Raw genomic sequence first — 23,635 nt, forward strand, 5'->3', positions numbered from 1 at the left:
TTTTGTCGCATTAAATCATCCTGAAAATGGGTTGGCAGCTTCAAGTTCAACTTATATCACCAGACTAAGTTTAGGCTTATGGCCAGCAATCATTTTTACAAATGCCCCCTCAGGTGTAGAATCGCCAACCCAGTCGTAGAGATTGGCCCTGCGCACGGCACTTGAAACCACTTCAGCACCTCCATGCTGGATGCCTTCATGCTGAATGATGAAACGTAGGCTGCCGGACGTGGGTTTGATGTCAAACCTTTGCTTACCGTCATGGGAGGAGAACACAGTTACACCCCCGGCAATTTCTTCGCCGATTGGGGACGAGGCAGGGGAGCTGTTGAGATAAAGATGGAAGGTGTCTTTAATTAGTTTTTCAATATATATCACTAATGCAAAGCTTTTCAATAACTTCGCAGCATATCCAGAGGTTTGTCCTCGTCGCCAGACATCTTCAGCTTCAGGACAACCAGTGATATTAATTAGAGAATTAGGATAGGAGAGATATAATAGGATAAAAACTGTGTTCGTCTCTTGAGTAGTGGATGAGGTAGCAAGCATAGGGGCAGAGCACAGACTTTCTATGCATGCACTTGTTGAGGACGACGACCCGAAGCTTTGTTTATTCTTCTGTCCAGTAATGGAGTCCGTGAGATCTGGTTGCATTGAGGTTAGCTCATCTGGACAACAAGCTTGAGAATTGCATAAACGGCTGTTTTCAGTTACACAACCTGAACGAGAGACTTCGTTTCTTCAAGTAGATCAAGAATCAATACTCCACATCTTGGTCAATATCAACGTGCAAACTCTCTTTATACTCAATCTATACCAACACTCTCCATACCCAGTCACTTGAATAGCTCAACCTGCTCAGACAGAAGCGGCAAGCAGCTTCTCACCTATCCTATAAATTCAAACTATAAAGGAAAGAAAGCAATGGCATTGCGTGTTGCTTCTAATGAGAACCTAAGACGTAGCTATAAAGGTAGACAAAATAGACTCTGTATCCTCCAGCAATACGGCAGGTATATTAAATCCTACCACCCTACCCTCACAAAGTATAAGAACCTTGTCATACTTAGTCTGGTTTAGTCAATCAGCATATTAATTCCTTGTGAGTTTCAAACCTGTGTTTTCTTACAGCTGATTTAATATTGTGAGTAATTGCAATTACAGTGTAGTCCTTAAAGAATTTCTGTATGACATCGTGGATAATTGCAGTCGTTAAACTATCCATTGTAGCGGTGGCTATGAACAGGAATCAGTATCTTACAAACAACAGAGATGTTGGCCTGCAGTGTAGAAGGAGATGTACCTTCATCCATAATGAGGATGTTATTGCCCTTAGCTACAAGAGCTCGGGAGAGAGCTAGGAGCTGTATCTGTCCACTCGAGAGATTCGACCTAGATTTCGAATGGCTGTTACTATACACTTGATCTCATGAAACTCCCCAAAGACTATGCCACTCACCCTGAGTCCGATACTGGGTAATCGAGAAGGTTTTGCGCAGGTTCAAGGTTGAAGAATCGGCTCATTTGACATGCGCTCAATGCCTCCTGCAGTCTCTCATCAGTTTCAGTTCCCGCGAAGTCGAGGTTATGTCTAATTGTGCCTGCAAATACAAAAGGCTCTTGTGGCAGGAAGGTAATCCGATTACGGAGGTCTGCAAGGCATATTTTCGAGATATCGAGTCCATCGATAGTGATGCGGCCATTGTAAGAATCTCCCTGCTCTAGGGCACGAAGCAGAGCTAGACTGAGGGAGGATTTGCCAGCCCCTGTACGCCCGACGACAGCAACGTGTTCGCCCGCGGCGATAGAGAAACTCAGATCACGCAGGCAAGGAACGCCACCAGCAGCGTACGAGGCCGAATAGGACTCGAAGTTGATGACTGGCATATCTGGCCAAGATGGCGCTGGCCGTTGCTCTTCGGCTCGCTGGCTCTCTGGTACATTGGCAGCGTAAGACCACACTCTCTCAGCAGAGGTGATATCTGCCTCTAATGTGGCACGCATCTGTACAAAACTGTTGAGGTTACTTGTGATCTGAATGAGGAAGTTCATGGCCAAGCCTAGTGTACTTGGGGAAGTATTGAGCCAGAGAAGAAGCGAAGCCGATAAAAGCTGGAGAACGCTGTATTACTGTTAGCAAAAGAGGAGCTGTCTGATGAAAAGCTGAGCTTACCTGGAAAGCAGCTGCAGTCGGAGGGTTAACCACGGATTCAACATCACGTAAGGGGCCCAAACCCGGATGTGGTCATCAATCACGTCCCTGACACGATCTCTGAAGGTGTCCACTTGATTGAACGTCACTATCACTTGCGCACCCAGTCTGATTTCAGCAGCTTGGTTCAGGACTGGAGCTCGAGCCAGGTTGTCCAAACGACGCATTTGTCGGCAAGCATGTAAGTAATGCGGATGAATCATGAAGTAAACGACGGCTGTGGGAACGAGATACAAGAGACTCAAGGGAGTCACACTGATCATGACAAAAAGAGATGATGAGGTTGTGATACAGAGTGCAGATAGGGAGATAAAACTGCCATTGACCGATGTATCAATCTTGTTGATGTCGTTGGTGAAGCGGTTGAGGATCTGCCCAAGGCTGTGCGTATCGAAAAAAGAGAACTTGGCCTCAAGGACCCCCTTTGTCAATTGGGCGTGAATCGATAGCGATGTTGGGATGATGCAGACGTAAAATGCAACGAGAACAAATAGCATTGACAGCGAGCCTCCGATCAGGGCACATATAGAGTAATAGAAAAGCTTTGTAGAATGCCCTTGGCTCTCGAAATCCTCGCTCGATAGTTTCAGATAGTATACGGCCAGGATATCAAACAACTTGGACATGGCAGCGGTAAGCATGACCCACAGCCAGCCCCCGTACTTGGCTAGGTTGAGGAACCTCAGGTAGGTTCCCAAGGCGACTGGGTCCGACCCCATATCCGGGCATTGTACCTTTAAAGGTGCCTTCTGGAGTAAAGGTGCGCTCTCTTGATCAATATCCGAATCGCAAGGAGTAATCTGCATGGAGGTGTTAGACTTGATAGAACCATAGTTAGCCACCAATGGCGGCTGCCGCTGAGACCCATGTATTTCCTTGGGGTGTGTAGCTAACACGTTCAGGGTTTGAGTGGTTTGAGTGTGTGCAGGTGATGCAGTGCGCGCTACCGTGCCATCGCAAATGTTGTATTGCTTGTCGGCAATAGACATGAGGGCTGCTGAAGATGTTGTCGTAATGCGTAATGAGTCTTTGAGAATACCGTCAGGACCAAGAACCTGAGCAATAATGTGCGACTGCACTTGGGCATCCAAGGCAGCCAAAGGATCGTCAAGAACGGTGACTTCTCTTCGTGCATAGATTGCTCTTGCAAGGCCAACACGACTCTTCTGTCCACCTGAGAGAGTCGCGCCTGTACCTCCCATGGGGGTCTCGTCACCTTGGGGCAGCCTGGACAAATCCGAGCTGAGTGACACCGCTTCAAGGACTCGTTGGTAGTAAGAGGGATCGAATGGAAGGCCGAAAAGGATATTGTCCCTGATTGTACCGCTCGTGAGGTAAGGCTTCTGGGGCGCGTATGCAATTCTCCCATGAATTGAGAATTGGCCATGAGTTGGCATTATGTCTCCAATAATGGAACGAATTAATGTTGTTTTGCCACACCCAACGCTTCCAGATATGGCAAGAAGGCAATTGGAAGTCGCCTCTATGTTGCAGTCTCGAATGATGGGCTGAAACCCGCCTTGTGCTGTTGGGAGGGAAATGTCACAGTGTCTCATTGAGAATACGAGTTTCCCCTTGGGATTAGTGATTGAGGTTGAAGATAAGGATGTTGGAGAGGGATCCAGCTTCTCTGGGCTCGGGTCAATGAGCAAAAAGGTCTTGATGCGACCGAATGAAATCTGTGCAGACTGGTACAGTATAACCAGATGAGGAAGAAGTGAGATTGCCCGTGTGATGTTGGAGGAGAATGCGAGGGCTGGGAAAACCACGTTGCTCGATAGGGAATGGCCTAGAAACACAGCTACACCAAATGCAATAGAAATCAGTGCTGGTGGAAGATTGTAGACCAGAAAGACAATGACGCCGTTGAGGAGGGCTATGACCTTCGTTCTCTCCATCTCCTCTGCTCGCCTGTCGGCAATCTTTCGCTCAAAGATATTCTCCAAAGAGTTAAGCTTGACTTGCTTGACTTGTTTGAGGACCTGCGTGACGAGAGACACTGTAGCATCCTTGGCTTGCATGACAAGGGCCATGTGCGTAGACATGCTGGATGTTGTATATGAGATGAGAGGCAAGAATACGGCCGGCGATAGAAATCCAGCCAAGACACTTTGCCAGCCAAGCAGAAGCACCAAGGCCACTACGCTGATGCCAGCCTGCAGTGGAATCATCCAGAGAAGATGGAACTGCTCAACTAGCTCATAGATCTTAGTGGTGTCAACTTCGATAAGAAGTGTAGGATCGGCATTCTGAGCATGAATATCAATATTGGTGCTAGAAATGCATCTGTCGGCAATCAAGGCAGTCATGGCCGAACGAAACTGTACACCAATTTTGCTTAGTTGAAGCTTCAAGTGAGCTTCCATCGTTCCAGATGCGACAGTTGCTGCAAACAACCCAGCTACCGAAAACATGTCTCTGTTCTGCAGCAGTGACCGAAGAAGAAATGGTTGAGCCAATGCCGTTGCGACGTTGATGATACCGAATATTGCACTTAGGCACATAGAGGAGCGAAATTCACGCAGAAGGACCCATACCAATCCAGCTGATAGACTTTGCCGTAACTGGTCAGGCTGAAGCCCGCGTCGAGCCAGGACACTCCTGACAGACAGTTTTGAATCGATCGGCCAAGTATCGTCACTTGACAAAGTTCCCGAAGCAGCGAGAGTGATAAGATGATCCAGCCATGACACCGTTAGGGATGGAATAAAGCAACTGTTGGAAAGAGGATGCCTGGCGTCCTTGGACGAGGACGGCCATGGGAGTGCAAGGCTCATAATCAGCGAAAGAAGGTACAAGGCTGAAATAACCCCGTAAGCCCAATAGTAAGGGGAAGACAAATTAAACAACAGAGTCCATATGATCCACGATACTAACTCGTAGACAGCCTGTGACACACAAGGTTGAGAAATGATGGTCCACGAGATAGAAACGACTGAGCCAAATATGAGACAAATCGCAGTGACATTGGCGGATGCCAGGTCAAGTTCTTTCCTCACATGTTCAGTATCTCTTAGGCACACAAAGGCACCGACAAATATAAGGCCAATGTTTGCAAACTGTAATATAAGTTAAATAAGCCAAAACACGCGGATCAGCAAACACAAGTGAACTTACAAGGGCTCCTACTCGGGCTCGACTCCAGCAGTGGCTGTATCGTATCGATGATTCCCGACTCGATGAGAAAACCGAATACAGGCTAGAAAGGACGTACAAGGCAACGCATGCAATGAAAATTGACCTATGAAGAATCAATACGACTGAGTATGTGAAGCTGATATAAAGTTTGTGGGGTCTCTTACTCTAGGATCCATGTGAGCTTCATCTTGGTCGCCAATAGACAAAATAATACACGAATGAGGATTCAGATGACTGAACAAGAAAATGCCACTATCTCCAGTACAAGCAAGCAAGTAAAGTGAGGTAAAAGCTTAGGGCTTCAGCATAATGAGACGGGCTGTTGTGTGCCAATCTCACAAGGTACTTACACTACAGTAAATGATTTAAGCCATTCATTCCCAGAACCAACCCAGCCGACTTAGGCTAGTGTACCCGCTCGTTACGCATCGGCAAAGGTACGTACCGAGGGCCTGATAGATAAGATAATTGTTGCAATGGGTATGATACCGAATGCCAGTAGCGCAAAGTCTAGCTCGTCGAGGCTAGTGCAGGAGATGCACCGAGACGAGTGACTAACCTAATGGGGTCAGCGATTGCGCACCCTAGACACTGCAATGGCGGGCCATCTGTTCTGTTATGCCCAGCTCGGAGCTTCTTGCGGGTGGCAAGGATGGAATGGTCTTATCTATCTAGATGATGATATTTTCATTACTGGCAGCTAGTGGCTGCTCGCGGAGGCACCCAACCTCCGTGTGCCAACCCCCCGAGTTGCAGTAGTCGCGTAAACGATCTATCTTTGTTCTCAAGCAGCTGGCCTCTACATTACGTGACCAGACGTATAAGGCCTTCTGCAAGCTAGCTAGTGACCATAAGCCTACTGCATTGTGTACTTGGATGTGGGGATCGCTTGATAGTTCGGTTACTATACCTACCCGGCAGACGTTAATAAGTAAATAGAAAAGATCACGTAGAGATGTTAATATGGCTTTGAACAAAACTTAATAAAGAAAGGCTTTACTTATAGTAGTAGCATATGGACCTAGGAGAATAAATAGCAGCATTGTCTTACCAAATGCTACCTATGTCTTAGTCAATTAGCACGCAATCCCAAACATCCCAATACTGCAGCGAAAGTGATGAGTCAAAAAGGAAGCTCCAGCCACGACGTTCTGTCTTTCCTGGGCCATGTCAAAATAATATTGAGCGTCTATCTGTTAACATATATCACTTGGTAGGCATGTTCCCTTGTATCCACGAGTTGATCAGCGTCAGCGACTCTCGAGACTTGTCAAATGGCGCCAAATGCCCAGCCTCGGCAATCTCAGCAAAGGTAAGAGGTTCATACGACTTCCATCGACCAGCCACATTGGCTCCCTCGTACCAAGGGGCTAGCTCCCTCAGGCGCATCAATGGTTGCCCGTGCCAGCTCAAGCCGTGGTCAAGAAGTAGTCGCATACCGGCAGCGTTTGAGTACAAGTCCTTATCGCCGACGTAGATTAGAACGCGGATGTTCTGTATGGTTGTCTGTTAGTAGTGTGTTCAGTTGAAGATACGAGTGTCACAACAAGCCCACTCACCGCTTCCAGAAGGAAATTGACATAATTATCGCTCCGTCGCCATAAATCACCATTCTTCTCCCATTGTTCCAAGACGGGATACGACAGGCCTGTGTAGTTCACATGTTGCGGCACTCCGAGAGCCTCCTTGATGTCATGACGATTCAGGTACTCGTCTATGTGTGCCATTTCTGGAAAGCATCCATCAAGGCCTTTGCAATGTTGCCTGTAGTCATATGGGTTCCTGCCCATCTGGTCAATGACAACGTCGGCTATGGCGGTGCAATTGTCCTGTGCGTCTTTGCAAACCTGAGAAGTCATTCCCTGAGTCTCGCAAATGCTGAGATTGTTCTCGCACCACATGGCTCGTGGAGCCCACTCTTCGCATTGCGATGCGTTGAAGAGACTATCTGGCCCCGAGCATACGGTCATGAAACTACCTCTATTCTGCACCGAGAGACGAACAAGACCGTTCCCTACCATTATGCCTTTGAGGTTGATCTTGGGCTTGGTGGGGATGTTGTTTGAGGGACCTGTGAGAAACTGATATCTTGGTGGCTGTGCCTGCAGACTCTGTCTGGGTTTATCTAGACTCGCTTGCGTCTTCAAGATGGTATTCGCCAGAGCGGGAACCCACGATCCGCCATAGGACTCGCCTGCGATGTAAAAGTCTAGACCTGCAAGCTCGGGGTACGCGACGAAGAATTGGCGGAGAAACTGGTCCATGATCTTGGAGGATTCAACCAAATCAACAGGCATATGCGTCCCATGGGAGTAGCCTACAGTGATGGGCTGGCTTGACTGTGTGTCAGTACTTCCGAGACACGATGCTCTATATGAGATGTAAGGTGTACGAACTCAACGAAAAGAAGCGTCGCATTGGCGTTCCAGCCAAACTCATTCTCGACAGTGAAACCACCTTCAGGAGCAATGCGACACGGTCCCAGTTCCATCAAATTTCCATAACCTGCTGAAGATCCGCCTGGGCCTCTGCAAGGCAATATATCAGTTAGATTTAGGAAAGAATGTGTGAAGAACACAAAAGAATGAGTGCATATACATACCCGGTCATCCAGAGAATCACCGGATCTCTCTTGGGATCATTTTTGCTCTCATAAGCCCAGAAGAAGATAGACGACTCGTCCGTTTTGGTCTCGATAAACCCTGATGTGCCCGGATTAGAACTATTGCACACTCTCGCCGTGTCGGAACCCAGGCGTAACGTGAAATCTGGCACTCCAGAATGACCAGAAAAGAACTTGTTGGCTGCGCGAGGAGAGGCGTGAAGTGCTCCATTCACTGGTGCGACGGCACACCAAAGAATGGTGAAGAATTTGTACTTCATTGTTAGATTGGATGAATGTATAGTTGATTAAAACCTTGTTCAAGTGAAGCCAAAGCACTGTTATTTATTGTACATGTGAGGATTTCATAAAGAGAGAATATTAATAATGGACCTCTGTCATGTCCGATCCACTGGCTCTCGCTTGTTGATTGATGGATGGGTTCATGAGATTGACTAGACCATAACGGGTGCCTGGGTGCGCATCCCGAGATATCGGATGGGGCCAATGCGGATGCTCGATCCATCAATTGGTGCAGAACGAGCTGAAATATCGTGGTTTACCCCCGTGTTATGTATGGCCTCAATTTGCAATTCAGCGTGTTATTTCAATCATCTATATACTCATCAAACCAATTTTTCAAATGTATCTCTTATGGAGAATCGGATGGCTACTGCTCTGCCTGGCTGCCGCAACAGGTTATGTTGAATGCCATCAACAAAAGCCTCTCGGTGACCAGAAACCACTCAGCTATCCCACTTTCACCATCCGCGAGCAAAAAGATGAGCTCTGCGATGCAGGTTCTCGGTTCTGGACCGGCACCGTCAATATCACTGCTGACAAATCCATGTTCTTTTGTAAATGCATATTCTCTTCTCCAGAGACTCTCTACTTACACTGACGTTGAAGGGTTCTTTGAGAGTCGTCGTGACCCCGAGACGGATCCTTTGGTTCTCTGGATGAGCGGGTAAGCCATGGAGAGCTGCAATAATGTTTTGATTGATTAAGGGACTGTCACTAACGGATGTTTCTACTCTCGGCTAGTGGACCGGGTGCGACAGGAGAATTGGGCTTAACTATGGGAAGCGGCCCTTGCGTCGTCAACGCTGATGGCAACTCTACAAGTCGCCGCAAATTCTCTTTCACAGACCGAGCCAATGTTGTTTATATCGAGTATGCCTTTCCCATTCACGAGACGGATCAGATCACTGACTTACACTCCTAGTCAACCAATTGGTGTGGGATTCTCACATATAACTAATCGCGACGATATTGCCGTCACCCTACAACAAGGCGCCCGCGATGTTTACTCTTTCCTGTCGCACCTATCGACAAACGTTTTTCCCAATCTGTCCGGTCGCTCTTGGAACTTGGCCGGTGAATCGATGGGCGGCCACTATGTTCTTGGTTATGCGCACTATATGGCTTCCCTTGAAGGCCAGACGTCACTTATTAACATTTCCTCTATCGTGATTATAGATGGTTACGTGGACGCATCACGTCAAAGTGTAGGGTATTATGACTTCTTCTGTACTGACTGGGCCCTAGACGGCCGCAAGGCGCCTCTGATGAATGAGTCGGCCTGTGCGGATATGGCCGCCGCTGTCCCTTCTTGTGAACTGCTAGGCAGTTACTGCCGCGAATCTTATGATCTGCTAGTGTGCGGGCAAGCATTTTCGGCCTGTGAGGAAACAGTGGGTGAGCATTTCCTCAGTGGAGTTGTTCCTGGAGGATGGGATCCTTATGATGGTAGGTGAAACCCTTCTCTATTTAAGGGTTGAGGTCCGTCTGTTGTAATGATAAATGACTACTAATGTAGAGTGATGTAGGTCGCCATACCTGCGAGAGTCCCCCTCTATGCTCAAACTTCGCTCATGGGCGCTCTTGGAAGTTCTTCAATCAACCTTGGGTTCAAGAACAGCTTGGACAGCCTTACTCCCAATTCGAGCTCATCGATTTCGATACCGGGATGCGTTGGCATCGCGCAAAGAGTCTCTTTTTGCCAGTCACACGAGAAATGACTTGGCTCCTCGACAATACATGTATTCGAATTTTGGTGATTAATGGAAATAATGATATTATCATGTAAGTCCTTGATTATTCTGTGCATCTTTACTTAGTATAAGTCTTCAATATGACCTGACCTTGGATCTAGTAATACACCTGGTCAAATGCGAATGTTGGACGAGCAGCCTTGGCATGGCCAGGCACGCTACCGAAGCCAGGTTTACCAAGACTGGTATTTTGGAACAGGAGACATCACGTCGGATGTCCAAGGTTGGGATGTGAAACGGGGCGGGTTTTGGAAGGGAACAGAACGTCTAGCGCTGTATGCCATTGATGAAGCTGGGCATTTCGCACCCTATCACCAGCCTGAAGCAGTGGGTGCCGTGCTAAGAACTTGGCTTGGCACTTCAGACAACGCAGATCAAAGAGCTTCTGGATAACCAAGGAACTTTATAAATATTATACAGCCGCAATGATGTATTAGTGAGTGGCTCTCGGCACAGTCGAATCTATTCATACAACTCTTTGCATGCCCACATTGTCACTTAGCAATCAAAACAATCCACAGTTTCCAAATCTTAAAGTTGTAGAGTTGGCACCTCAGCAATAGGTACTAGATCGCCGAAATATTGGCCATTATCCTCACGGCCAAATGCTATCATGTGCGCTCCCGCAGCAGTGGAGAATAAGCTGTCCTTGGACGCCCACTCATCATGCGTCATACAAGCCAGGAAGATAGTGCGCCCTTTTCTCGACTCTTGTCTAATAGTCTGTATAAAAGGCATGAAACCGTGCAAGGGATAAAACGGCCCCTCTGATTTAGCATGCGTATCCATCAGTCCCTTAACAATGTGCTCAATCAGGTCATACGACACACTGCCCGGTATCATGAGGCCAGCGCAAAACAAAAAATGGAGTATGCCTCTCCGGAAGTTGTTTTCCTTGGCACATCTGGATAAGTCCAAGCCGAGCGCAATACGCGCTATCAGTCTCGCCCAAGAATGGTGCTTTTCGGCGACCATTGACTCTTGCTTGGGAAATTGTCGCTTGTTGTTCGTTGTAGGATCTAATAATCTTCTGAGTAGGCCAGAATCGCACAGTATCTGCGCAAATGCATATTCAGCCATCTCCATTGCCCGACCATGACTAGAAAGGACCAAAGGTTCGAGGTCGTATGAACTGTCCGTGTCCTGGCCTTGACACTCCGCCAGTAACTCTGAATGGAAATCCTCAGGGGGTACGCAACTCAACAGGGTTATTCTGAGCTCCTTGAGCTCGTCGTGAGTTCCGGTATCATCCATAAACATTACAGGAGTCTGATCTCCATGCTCAACGAGGTTCCCTTTCAGGATTGCAAACCAGTCTTTGAACGTGTTCAGCACTTGAGGTGTGGTCTCGCCAGAATTGCCAAAACATTTAACAATTAGGATTCTCCACCATATATGTTCGGCTTTTGTACCTACGATGTTGATCATTTGGGAAGCTGTCAAGAATCTTGTCTCCAAGCTCCTAATTAGTGATCCTGTGGGATGCTCGGCGACGCAAACGTGATACGGAACTCGGGGCCAAGTGGCGAAGGATCGAAGATGCAGCCACCATTGGAAGAGAATATCTGATTCAGGTAACGACAAGACAATGTCCTGTTGCGTCAGGAAAGCAGTATCGAGAACGGACAGCGTCTGCCATACGCTACTGATGGAACCACACTCTAGTTCATAGTATTCCATCAAGAACATGGTAATCAGACGAGCCTGCAATGGCGGTGACGCTGCTGAGCCAGATTCCAACGAGGCCTTACTCTGCTCGAGAAACACAGTTGCTTTGTTGAAATGCGTAGGCATAGGGATCCAGGTGCCGTCGTTGGAATGCCTCCCATAAAGATTAGCGAGGTTCGCTGCTGCAAGGGCTAGTGCGGCGCGGTATAGCGGCTTACACTTCAGAACCAAGCTCCATAGATAGGTAGGCTGCACTGGAAACGCCTTAACGATGGTGATTCTGAAGTGGGCCAGGTAGAGTCTATCGCCAGGTACGATCTTGATAGTCGATGGCTGTGTTGGCCGGGATAGATGGATTGAACCTATACTGGCAGCCGAATGGCAGGTCTGAGAATCATCTGGTGATGGTAGTTGACACTGGGTGATCATAGGCAATGGTGAGGGAGTTGAATGTTGGTCTATAGCGAGACCTGGCGTTATTTGTTGAACTTGAGGTAGAGTTGCGGTGGCAGTGACAGCTCTCTTTTCTCGACCCTCCTCCGTCTGCTGTTCTCTCAATGGTTGTTCAGGTTGGGATATTGGGGGCTCCCATGGAAGTTGCGCCATACTTATATCGTCCATGTTGAACTGGATCCCGACAAAATCGTCAATGAAATCACTGTCTGGACAACCCAACTGGCCCATTCCCATGTCGAAGTCAAAATAATCGGTGTTGGCATCCGAATTACCTAGCTCGAGGCTCTGATTGTACAAGACATGCTCCCAAGCACCGCTATTATTGCTCGTCGTGGAACCAGTCGCAGCCATGATCGTATCATCACATTGCTGCTCTGTCAGACGTGAGGCAGTTTGTAGAGGCGGAGAGTGAGACTGAGACTGCTCATTACACGACGTATCGACTGCCCGAGAAGTTTTTCGTAGATGTACATGTGTAGGAGGCGTTCTGTTTGGAGGAGAGCTTCGGACTTGTCTTGAACAACGCCTGTCGTTAGATGAAAGGCTTGCAATGCGATGGTCAACTTTATCGGCGGCCCATTGTGTGGCCTCTCGGAATTTAAGGGCCATCGAGGTATATTCGCAGTCGGTTCCGGCTGATATGCAGCGGCTGCAGAGGGGCCTTTTCTCATCACACTGTCGTGTCACCGCAGAGTCAGCGAGTGCTTGTATATGTCAAGGCAACGAAAGATACCAAGGCAAGATACATGGATTCACAATTGACTGACCTTTCTTCTCTTGCTGCGACATCGGGCGCATCCATTTCTGCTCCGTGTGATATCCGTCTTATTCACCCGTGCGGGTGCTGGAGCGTGAGAATACAGCCTGACCATGTTCAAGAATTATAAATCGATCAATGCTATGAACAATTAATTGATTGATGAATGCGGGGGCAAGTGCGAGGACAGGAGAAGCTCAGCTCATCTTTTAACCGAGACCCCCGCTGCCTCCTCGCAAATAAATTCAGACCCTGTTAGCATTGGGCTAGGCTCACTAGTCAGTTCAGAAAGATCTGATTCGCTCAGTGGTTATTGGCTGCGTTATCGTATTGGGGTCACTCGCTAAATAATAAGCCGCACCAAGCCATCGCGGAACAGATAAGCCTGAAAATTATCCGCACAGTACTACGATGAATACAACTTTAGTGCAGCCAACACAAGAATAAATACCTGGCACTCTGGGCAGATTTTCGATGAACATAAGGAACATCCTGAACTCGGGATTTTATCTACCTATCCTAATTTATCGCGTTATATTTCTCCTTCTAGACTCTAGAGCCATGTCAACCGAATTGATGCCTTCATCTCGAGCTCGGGCCGCTCTTCACCAAGACCCAGTAGGGACACTGATGGAGGAGGTTAAACTCAAGCCTCAATATCACCCCGTCTTGCGCCCAAACGGCATGATTAATCTTTCCGGGGCTCTTAATTCACTCATGACAGATTGGATGGCTACATATGCTGAGAAAGAGCCATTGTCCATGTCTGAGTGCTTGTCATATGGTCCGCTTACTGGGTCTCAGGATCTTCTCGAGGCTGCTGCTGGCTACTTTAACCGCTTCTTCAGCCCCTGTGAGCCTATCCGTGCCGAGCATATCTTAGCAGCTAACGGCGTGACATCACTCATGGACATGGTAGCGTGGACCTTGTGTGATCCTGGTCAAGGTGTCTTGTACCTGACTGCGAATTTCTTCATGCTTGACTATAACATGACAGTACGAGCTGGGCTCACCACCATCCCCGTTTCTACACTTGACCTGTCCAATCCCTTTGGCTCCAACGGTCTATCCGAACTGACTAGTGCCTTGGACATGGCCTCTAGCTCAGCCCTCAAAGATCGAGGAATAGAGTGTCGCGTTCTCTTTCTCTGCAACCCCACGAATCCTCAAGGCCGATGCTATTCCCCCCAGACGCTCGAGGGTCTGGCCTCATGGTGTATTGAGAAAAGGATGCATCTCGTAGTCGATGAGATCTATGCTATGTCTACCCTGGCAGACAACAACGACGACGCCGATATTACACCCTTCACTAGCATCTTATCTACCAGTAGCCAAAAAAATGTACACTGTCTCTATGGCATGAGCAAAGACTTCAACATGGGTGGTCTTCGAATGGGATTTCTCGTCACCAGAAACCCAGTCATCAAGGCCGCCGCCTCACAAGCCGCGTAAGCACTTCACCCACTACGCACAACGAAGCACGCAAATGGGCTTTTTATTTACTTTATCCTCTTCTTTGTGTATAGATGGTTCACTTGGCTCACCGTGGCATCGGACAAGTTTGTCACGCGCTTCTTACAGCAGCTAGATGTGATTCAAGGCTACCTCGATAACTACTGCTCAAAGCTTACGGAGGCATATCGAAGAACGACCACGGCTCTGAATAAGTACAAAATTCCATTTCAGCGAGCTGATGCGGGTTTGTTTGTCTTCATTGACCTCAGCCGCTGGGTTCACAACTTTGAGGCAGGAAAGATGGGGAGCTCTGAGATGCAACTCTGTCGGATGCTAATTGATAACGGAGTGTTTTTGAATCCAGGACAGGTCAGAATGATAATTTTGGAAAGCTAAATCTTAGGCAATTGCTAACAGTTTTCGCTGAGCAGTTTGCCGGATGCGATCGTCCTGGACGTTTCCGCCTTGTTTATTCGCAAGATTCAACAGTCGTCGAATTGGCAATCCAACGTATTGGACAGGCTTTGGATACATTAAGTGCAGGGCAGTAGGCAGAGCCAGGAAAATACCCTACAGTAGCTGCACTGCATGGCTAATCTGGAGTGGATTTGGTGGCTAGGTTTAGTGTCTCGATGGATTGGATGGGTGGATCGAATTGCCTGATCGGGTCAATGGGACCGCAACTCCACTTGAGGGTTAGTTAGACTTCCTACTGTACAGTACGAAGGATGCAGACATTTACTGTAATAATTGATTGGTTCAACCTATAATATCCTACAAACAAGCGCCTTGAGTATCTCGGAGGATAAACTGCCTAATCGGATTAAAGAGACCGCAACTCAATGCAGATAACTATTCTACGGTGCGGTAATAATACAAGGGAACCGGAGGCAAACAATTGATGGTCGCTTAGTTCAACCTTTAGTATCCTACAAGCAAACACGCTCTTGATTATGATAAGCTTCCATCAACTACTTAACAAGTTATTTGTTCACCGTTTAGTTGAATCTAGATACATAACCCTACAATGATCGTTTCCATAAAAGACAACAGCAACAACAATAATAACAGCAGCAGCAACATCATGCAGCCTCATCTTGCTTACAAGACTCCTGAGCCGGAACATGGCAAACGTCCATCGTCTGCATATCACTACCACTCTACGCCATACAGCACCTTCTCACCATTGGACACCACTGCTGAGGACTGGACCTCAGTCGATACCCCACATTCAAGCCCAGTATCCCACCATTCGCATGTTATGCCCTCAAACGTTGCTGGCCTGACTATGGACGATAAGCTATCTCAAGTCTGCATCTTCGCCAAGCGCCTTATCCCCGGACGTTCTGAGCCTCTCCATAATGTAGCTGTGGGTGTGTGTGTCGACACTGGTAAGATAACCTATGTTGGACCTCAGACGCAGCTGCCAAAGGTGCTTGAATCTGCGCCTCGGGTCCAAGTAGGCTACCTGATGCCAGGTCTCTGGGACTGCCATACCCATTTCGCTGGGATTATTGATGTTGACTTTCCTGCCATGGTCCTGACTCATCCCGTCACGTTGGGTGCCGCCATCACCCGCAATATGCACGAGACCCTCATGGCAGGCTTCACCTCGGTGCGAGACGTCGGCTCGTATGCGACAGAGGTCGCTCCCTTGGTAGAAAAAGGTCTCATTCTTGGGCCCAACATTTTTGGAGCTGGTGCTGCTATCGGTATCACTTCAGGTAGCTGTGATGCCTGTACCTTACCCGCCGACTATGTCTACTCCCGTCAGGGGGGAGGTGGCGGCGGAACTCAGGACTTTTGGCCAGGAGTATCTATACTTGCCATTGCCGATGGAGTAGATGAATGCCGCCGCGCTGTTCGCCAGCAAATCCGAAGGGGAGCAAGCTGCATCAAGATTGTCACCACTGGTGGTGTCTTGAGCCGAACGGACGATCCACATTGTAGGCAATACTCGGATGCTGAGCTTGCTGTTATGATAGAGGAGGCATCCCTACATAACCGTGCTGTTGCGGCTCACGCGCACGGAAAAGCAGGCATTATGGCAGCCGTCAAAGCAGGCGCTCACACTATTGAACATGGGAGTTACCTAGACGACGAAGCTGCCGAGTTGATGGTCAAGCATAACACCACCTTTATCAGCACGAGATACGTCCTTGAGGCAAACTTGAAGCAACTCGACTCCCTCAATCCCGAAACAGCTGAAAAGATGGTCGGAATAGCCAAGGTTCATCTCGAGGCTTACAGGACAGCTGTGCGTCACGGAGTCAAGATTGCTCTTGGCACTGACATCGCCGGCTCAGACCCAACATCCCTAACTGTCCATGGTCAGAACGGCCATGAAGTTGCATTAGCCGTTAAGGCTGGCCTCACGCCTCTCCAGGCCATCGATGCTGGAACTATCAACTCGGCCGAGACGCTGGGACGCTTGACACCCCAGAAAGGCCTGGTGCGTATTGGATGGGATGCTGATCTCATTGCACTTGACGAGGATCCCCTAGAGAACATCCATCTGTTTGATAGCGAGAAAAATATTAAGTACGTTTGGAAGGGTGGAATGCTTGTCAAGTCACCCACGGGTCAAATGATCTGGCCACCCAAGAGAGAGTCTTACAAGTAGGGTTTCCGGCTGATGTATTTTATTCTATACCAATGTTATGTCTATGTTAGGATTTATTTTCTGCTCAAGCTTTATAACCGAGATTAAATAGCTAAGCTGTCACTTACCCCCAACACACATATACATTCATACTTGTAAAGAAGAAAGAGAAAAGTAGCCTTATTATATCTAAGTCTAGAGTGTTTAAGATTAGCCTTCATTATCAATCAATAGCAGATTAATACTTAACAGTCTTTTAGAATAACCTCAACTTAGGTGCTTTAACCTTGAAGTCCCTTGCTAAAATGTACTCCAGTTATATCAAAAGCAGAATGAAGTCAGAAAAGCATGCCGTTGAATCGGGTGTAAGCGCGATGCACCATCCGACAGCTGCGTCATGGATATTCAATGGCAAACCAGCCTCTCGGTAAAAAAAAAAACACTAATCGCTTTACGAGGACTGGATGGCGATATGCTTTGATCGATTACTGAAGATATGGGCTCAACCGGAAAATCCGGGCCAATTGCAATACTGTAATTATGTATTAATAGATGATGTTGAAGACTTTTTATCTGCTTGTTTAGTGAAATACGACTAGCTGTGAACTATTGCTGAGACTATTGACGCTGGTCCCAGTCTGCTCATTCAAAACGGCAAATTGTGGATACCTCCCGATATTAGTCAAATTGACCATTGAACTTACCTCTACTCTTGTGTAGATAGCAATTTATCTCATTTCGGATTTTCCGGGAACACTGATCGATTACTGAGGTCTCTATCTGTAAGGCTCTAGATATAAGAATGGCGAAATACAGCTGATATCGTCTCGCCGGAAACCAATGAGTCGGGTCTCGAGCAACAGCAACATATCAACAAGCTACCCTCCGTCGTCATGCATCTTTCCTCTCTTTTCTCTACAGCTCTGCTGTTTTCAACCGCTATCGCGGCGCCACAGCCTGATTACTCTACAACAAGCGCAGCTCAGCATGGCAAGGTTGCCAAATATCAAAAGCAGTGTCCCTTCAGCATTCCCCATGTCAAACCCCACAATCAGCGATATGAGCACGCGCTTAACTTCCCCAAGGGATGCGAAAGTGGTAAATTCATCAATTGGAAGACTTTCAAGGCCAATGGTGTCAATCTGGGCGCCTGGCTTGCAAAGGAAAGGACCCACGACCCCGTCTGGTGGAGTTCTCTCGGCACCAAGGCCGCTGCTACAATCGATGAATGGGGCTTGTGCCAGGCTCTCGGAAAACAATGTGGTCCAATCTTGGAGAAGCGCTACGAATCCTTTCTGAATACTTCCACCATTGATACACTTGCCAAGGTCGGGGTCAATACCCTTCGCATCACTACCACCTATGCCGCCTGGGTCAAGGTCCCTGGATCTGCTTTCTATCATGGAAAACAGCAGGAACATCTACGCAGGATTACTCAATATGCCATTGAACGGTACAACATGCATATCATCATCGGCCTTCACTCTTTACCTGGTGGCATCAACAACCTCGACATTGGCGAAGCTTTCGGGCATGATGGCTGGTTCTATAATTCTACCAATCTGGCTTGGAGCTTCAAGGCTGTTGACAAGGTCCTCGACTTCGTTAAAGCAAGCGGCCACAAGAACGCCTTCACGATCGCCCCTCTAAACGAAGCGAGTGATAACTTGGCTGGTTTTGGATCGGCAGCCGGTCTCTCCGACAAAGCGACCAACTGGATTCTCACATACATGAACGGTGTTTTCCAGCGCGTCGAAGCCGTTGACAAGCGCATCCCAGTCATGCTCCAAGATAACTTCAAGGGCGCGGCCTTCTGGTCTCCACTGTTCGACAAGAAGCGCAACCTCGTCATCGACTCGCACGTATACTACTTTGCCGCGTCGGGGACCTATTCTCAGTATGTGGCGCCTGCTGTGTGCGGACAAGCAAAGTATCTCGCTGAGGAGACCAAGTTCCCCGTGTTTGTCGGTGAATGGTCCTTGCAGACTATGTACAACAACACACTATCGGTACCTAATCGCAAGACGATCTTTGATACTCAGCGCTATGCCTGGCAGAAGTATGTCGCTGGTGGCGCTTTTTGGACAGCTGTGTCTTACTCCACTACGCCTGTGGATGGACAAGGTATCCAGAGGGATTACTGGAGTTATGTTGACTTGGTCAGGGCTGGAGTGATTACCAAAGCCACAACTAAGAGTTATTGCTAAGGATTCTAATATTGATTGCAAGGAATTTTACTTGTTCACTTTCCCTTATATTTTCTTTCAATAATTCAATTATATTATAATGAGTCATTCACTCGTGTTCTTATAGTATCCCTATTAATTTCTCCTCGATATCCCTTGATATACTTGTGTCTACGTTCCCCTATTGCTTTTTACCCTACTCTCCATGCGCTGGCTCAACTCGTTTCCACCCTGCTGAGGCAGGGCTTTATTGAACTGTGATCCTTGGGCCAGTCTGTTATCTGTAATTTTAGATTAAAGCCTCGGATATGAGAATCCATCTGAGTGTTTCATCTAAATCGGTTGGTCGGTAATAGACGGGAATAAGAAACGTGGAGGTCGGCTTTAAAATTACGTGACGTGGAAAAAGGGTTACATGGCGCAACCTGCAACTTATCAACCGTCCAGTGGTGGAAATATTAGCACAATGTCTTATGACCACGGGAAGTGGGATGTGTCGGATATGTGTGCCGTTATAACTAGCGTAAGAGACTTATCCGATAATACTCAATCTCGGAGTTAGTAGAGGCTTCGTGAACACGTCTGAAGAAGTCGGATTCGAGAAAGAGTTGGATGTCATTCGAATATGCACTGAAATATTAATTTATCGCCAGCTGAAAAGAAGACCGACTTTTCTAAATAGTTAATAAACTATTGAACTTTAGATAAAGCTGCATTTAAGTCTAGATGCTCTCGCCTTTTCCTTAGTCCCGTTGACAGGTTAAGTGGTCCTTAACTGGCTCGGAGATGTCTAACTAATTATGCACCAATGACCGAATACACTAACTTAGCAACTCCAGCCTAACATTGTAAGCTTGTCATCTCGCTCACTCCTCGACAATCTGCTGTATATAGTCTGACGGATAGAAGTGTTCGAGAATGGGAATGCGGAGCTGGCATGTTCCGATCTAGCCTTGCTCGAGGTATTACGCCGAAGCTAGCAGCGGAGGGTCTGAACCACGATTATGGAACTATCTACATGCCAACAAGCTTAGTGGTTTTAGTCCGGTAGTGGTTGTAAGCCACATGCCGTGATCCGTCATCCATGTCAGATGGTTTATATAAAAGCTAATGAATATCCAGATCAATATGAATATTTGGCTATCATTTCTCAACCAGTTCATTGCTTCATTCTTCATTACACCATGAGACTTGAAATACTTTTCGCACCCGCCCTTGCGGCCTTTGTTCGAGCTGCTGGCGTCACTGGCGCCGCCGAAGGCTTTGCCAAAGGCGTCACAGGTGGCGGCTCAGCCACTGCTGTTACCCCTACGACAACTGCCCAGCTCGTGTCTTATCTCGGCGACTCCTCCGCCCGAGTTATCATTTTGGACCGAACCTTCGACTTCACCGGAACTGAAGGCACGACCACCGCGACTGGCTGCGCTCCATATGGCACAGCTTCAGCCTGCCAGCTTGCCATTAATAAAGACGACTGGTGCACCAATTACCAGCCTAACGCGCCTAAGGTCAGTGCCAAGTTATTTTTCTGTTGGTTCTGAAGCCTTTTTAACCTCAAACTTATCACAGGTCAGCGTCAAGTATGACAATGCTGCATTGAACCCCATTCTCGTTGGGTCGAATAAAAGTCTCGTTGGTGTAGGAAGCAAGGGCATCATCAAGGGCAAGGGCCTTTATATTGCAAAGGGTGCGAAGAATGTCATCATCCAGAACATTCAAATCACAAACCTTAACCCTCAGTACGTCTGGGGCGGTGATGCTATTGCCCTTGATAACACGGATCTTGTTTGGATTGACCATGTTACTACGTCCCTTATCGGCCGGCAACACATTGTTCTCGGCAATAATCCAAGCAACCGAGTGACTATCTCAAACCACAAGCTCGATGGTGCTACATCTTGGTCTGCCACATGCAACGGCTACCACTACTGGGGCCTTTATTTTACAGGCTCTGCTGATGTACGTACCGTTCCCTTTCTCCCGTCTAATAAGATGCTAATTTGAATAGACCGTTACTTTCAAGAACAACTATATTTATAAGACCTCTGGTCGTGCCCCCAAGGTCGGCGGAAACACCCTTCTCCACGCCGTCAACAACTACTGGTACGATAACGCCGGACACGCCTTCGAAATCGGTGCTGGCGGCCAGGTCGTCGCTGAAGGCAACATCTTCCAGAATGTAGCTACACCACTCGAGGCATCGAGCTTCGCTGGTAAGCTCTTCTCGAGCCCTAGCACCGCTGCCAACGCCGTTTGCTCATCTTACCTCGGCCATGTATGCCAAGTCAACGGCTTTGGAAGCTCTGGCACACTTTCAGGCAGCGACACCGATTTTCTGACCAACTTCAGTGGTAAGAATGTTGCTTCTGCTGCCGCTTACTCCAGTATTACCGGTCTCTCGTCCAGCGCTGGCTTTGGTACTATCTAGACTCTTGGCAGCTTGAGAAAAGTGAGGCATCAAGAAGATGCTTTCACCATCCAGAGAAGTATTTCGTATGTACATAGTTAGAAAGTAAATAGCAGTCGGCGGTCATGGTTTGCTGTTGTTGATCGACCGCTACCGGCCAGTACGAGACAAGAGAATATATGCTATTTTGATCTTGAAACAGTCAGGTGTATGCAAAACAGCTTTGCTTGTCTTCCTTTTTTATTATCCAAAAACAGCTGCGATAAGCTTATGAGGTTGTCTTCCAGATGATGCTACAAAGCTGATTCGTCTCTATCGCACTTGATATTCCTGTGAATTCCAGCGTTTCTGAAGTCTTTTTTATACTCGCAGTGGCTTCTACTAGCAATTAAATCGTATGTTGCAATAACTGTCTCTTGACGGCCGCAAAAATCGGTTTCATTAAAACCCGCGACCAACCCTAGAAGTCCCAACATCCCGCCGGACTGCAACAGAGTATGACATCACAACTATGGTCAAGGGATCTTTGTTAAATTGAACATGCAAGATATCAATAGGGCGATATCTAGAATAATAAAATAATATTATCCTCAGGTATATTCTTACATCCCATAAATTACAAGTGTTGTAATAATCGCCATTGTTAACAGGACCATAGCATGACTGCGCTCACTCATCCGGTTTGCTGAGTTCTCTTTAGTACTATCTTCTTCACTAGCTTTGGTGAAATCCGATTCCTGATGAATAAGCGCCACTGCTGGAACTCTTGTTACAACCATGTTGGCTCCCTGCAATTCCCCTGTCTGCAAGTCCCGTGTGAATGTTGCTAGAGGAATAGGTTGTGTATAGATTTGAACGGGAAAGTCTCCTCTCATGCTTGTTATGGGTATCACGCTTGTCGGTTTCAGATACCCGCATATCTCTGTGTATCCATACGAAGACATTGGACCAAGTACTGAGTAGCAATTTCCATTAAAGTCAACCGTGTAGTCACTGAATCCATTAGCGACACGTTAGCCCTCAAAGGTACTGGGAAGCTTACCTTGGGCAACAAACAGCTAGTGTCTCTGATGGCTCCAAGACCTGTTTCCAAACAATTGTTGGATCTGTAGGGAATGGACGACCTGGCTCCCACCTGGCCGGCACGATTCCTGATTCCGTCTTGGTTAGGTCCCCTGATATCTGTGCAGTGCCTCCATTTCCTTTGACATATTGCCCAGCGGTCGTCCAGTTAGAAGGGCAATATAGACCCGGCGAATAATAGTGGTAAAAGCCAGTGTCGAAAGTCTTGGCATATGTTGCTGTGATAAGGTGATCGTATTGATCTCCAGATGGTATGCATTTACCATACAGCTGCATTGTGCAGGTAGGGTAAGCCCAAAGATATTCGGGTTTTTCACTATAATCAGCCAAGTAAAGGTGGTTTGTTGCAGTGGCACATGATGCTGGTGCAGTATAGGTTGTTGTCAGTGGCCCAAAATTAGTTATCTTGGCCTGAATCACCGATGTTATGGTGGGCATCTTGTTGAAAGGCTCTAGAAGTTTCTTGGGGAAGGAGTGTTCCCATATAGTGAAATAAAGCCAGATTATTTATGTTGCTAATATCAGATATGAAAACATTGGCGGAATGTCTAGTTAAGTATTGGAATTTCCAAATTACGCTGGATTTTGGAATGCAAGGTGGCGCATTGACTGCCCTACCGTGCTTTGCATGTCCAATTAGGTATCTCCTTTAAGGCCATAATACTGACTGGAATCAAAAGGACAGGTTCTACCTGCTGCATTGAGCCTAGGTTGGTGTGGCACAGTTGAAGGATATCAAGCTGCGCCGCTAAAATCAGGTTTTGAAGCCGCGAGTATCATTCATGTGATATATTTCCCCCGCCATATTTGTGTAAGGAATAACCTCATACATCTGGTAGTGGTTGGGTCAATTGCATAAGGGTCGTGCAATAACTAAATAACTATATATAGGTTAATAAATTAACAGTCTCCAGCTCATGGAAGCAACACCCCAAGAGCTTGGTCTCCCGGACTAGTTATCATGGAAACAACCGATGTTGACCTTAAGCTTACTTAAAGTTTTCATTTAACATGG

At 47.4% G+C, this 23,635-nt stretch overlaps 9 protein-coding genes across 9 annotated transcripts; 5 read left to right on the top strand and 4 right to left on the bottom strand.

Annotated features, from left to right (window-relative positions):
• Positions 1-954: 954 nt before the first annotated feature.
• Positions 955-5,537, bottom strand: FOBCDRAFT_131273 (ABC transporter type 1, transmembrane domain-containing protein; the record flags this gene model as incomplete). Its single annotated transcript, XM_059607880.1, has 6 exons — positions 955-1,071; positions 1,245-1,392; positions 1,460-2,122; positions 2,174-5,271; positions 5,330-5,453; positions 5,515-5,537. 6 exons carry the CDS (start codon positions 5,535-5,537, stop codon positions 955-957), a joined length of 4,173 nt encoding a protein of 1,390 aa, XP_059464783.1.
• Positions 5,538-6,556: 1,019 nt separating this feature from the next.
• On the bottom strand, positions 6,557-8,233 carry FOBCDRAFT_131468 (Alpha/Beta hydrolase protein; the record flags this gene model as incomplete). The annotated part of the gene is made up of 4 exons (XM_059607885.1): positions 6,557-6,856; positions 6,910-7,684; positions 7,747-7,878; positions 7,953-8,233. The coding sequence occupies 4 exons, from the start codon at positions 8,231-8,233 to the stop codon at positions 6,557-6,559; spliced, it is 1,488 nt and encodes a 495-aa protein (XP_059464784.1).
• Positions 8,234-8,595: 362 nt separating this feature from the next.
• FOBCDRAFT_131215 (Alpha/Beta hydrolase protein) lies at positions 8,596-10,399 on the top strand (the record flags this gene model as incomplete). Its single annotated transcript, XM_054704390.1, has 6 exons — positions 8,596-8,809; positions 8,862-8,919; positions 8,997-9,125; positions 9,178-9,701; positions 9,782-10,037; positions 10,108-10,399. The coding sequence occupies 6 exons, from the start codon at positions 8,596-8,598 to the stop codon at positions 10,397-10,399; spliced, it is 1,473 nt and encodes a 490-aa protein (XP_054560365.1).
• A 138-nt stretch (positions 10,400-10,537) lies between these two features.
• FOBCDRAFT_181815 (uncharacterized protein) lies at positions 10,538-13,002 on the bottom strand (the record flags this gene model as incomplete). Its single annotated transcript, XM_054704391.2, has 2 exons — positions 10,538-12,805; positions 12,898-13,002. The coding sequence occupies 2 exons, from the start codon at positions 13,000-13,002 to the stop codon at positions 10,538-10,540; spliced, it is 2,373 nt and encodes a 790-aa protein (XP_054560366.2).
• A 446-nt stretch (positions 13,003-13,448) lies between these two features.
• On the top strand, positions 13,449-14,879 carry FOBCDRAFT_239427 (pyridoxal phosphate-dependent transferase; the record flags this gene model as incomplete). The annotated part of the gene is made up of 3 exons (XM_059610252.1): positions 13,449-14,335; positions 14,414-14,711; positions 14,760-14,879. 3 exons carry the CDS (start codon positions 13,449-13,451, stop codon positions 14,877-14,879), a joined length of 1,305 nt encoding a protein of 434 aa, XP_059464785.1.
• A 547-nt stretch (positions 14,880-15,426) lies between these two features.
• On the top strand, positions 15,427-16,965 carry FOBCDRAFT_200937 (uncharacterized protein; the record flags this gene model as incomplete). The annotated part of the gene is made up of 1 exon (XM_054704393.1): positions 15,427-16,965. One exon carries the CDS (start codon positions 15,427-15,429, stop codon positions 16,963-16,965), a length of 1,539 nt encoding a protein of 512 aa, XP_054560368.1.
• An 872-nt stretch (positions 16,966-17,837) lies between these two features.
• Positions 17,838-19,229, top strand: FOBCDRAFT_181817 (glycoside hydrolase superfamily; the record flags this gene model as incomplete). Its single annotated transcript, XM_031177944.3, has 1 exon — positions 17,838-19,229. The coding sequence occupies one exon, from the start codon at positions 17,838-17,840 to the stop codon at positions 19,149-19,151; it is 1,314 nt and encodes a 437-aa protein (XP_031043831.2). The 3' UTR covers positions 19,152-19,229.
• Positions 19,230-20,314: 1,085 nt separating this feature from the next.
• FOBCDRAFT_239430 (pectin lyase fold/virulence factor) lies at positions 20,315-21,558 on the top strand (the record flags this gene model as incomplete). Its single annotated transcript, XM_031177943.2, has 3 exons — positions 20,315-20,638; positions 20,700-21,089; positions 21,139-21,558. 3 exons carry the CDS (start codon positions 20,315-20,317, stop codon positions 21,556-21,558), a joined length of 1,134 nt encoding a protein of 377 aa, XP_031043830.2.
• Positions 21,559-22,139: 581 nt separating this feature from the next.
• Positions 22,140-23,058, bottom strand: FOBCDRAFT_133526 (uncharacterized protein; the record flags this gene model as incomplete). The annotated part of the gene is made up of 2 exons (XM_059607906.1): positions 22,140-22,530; positions 22,580-23,058. 2 exons carry the CDS (start codon positions 23,056-23,058, stop codon positions 22,140-22,142), a joined length of 870 nt encoding a protein of 289 aa, XP_059467136.1.
• Between the last annotated feature and the right edge of the window lie 577 nt (positions 23,059-23,635).

Source organism: Fusarium oxysporum, chromosome IV, assembly GCF_013085055.1.
Source record: "Fusarium oxysporum Fo47 chromosome IV, complete sequence".
NCBI lineage: Eukaryota > Fungi > Ascomycota > Sordariomycetes > Hypocreales > Nectriaceae > Fusarium > Fusarium oxysporum.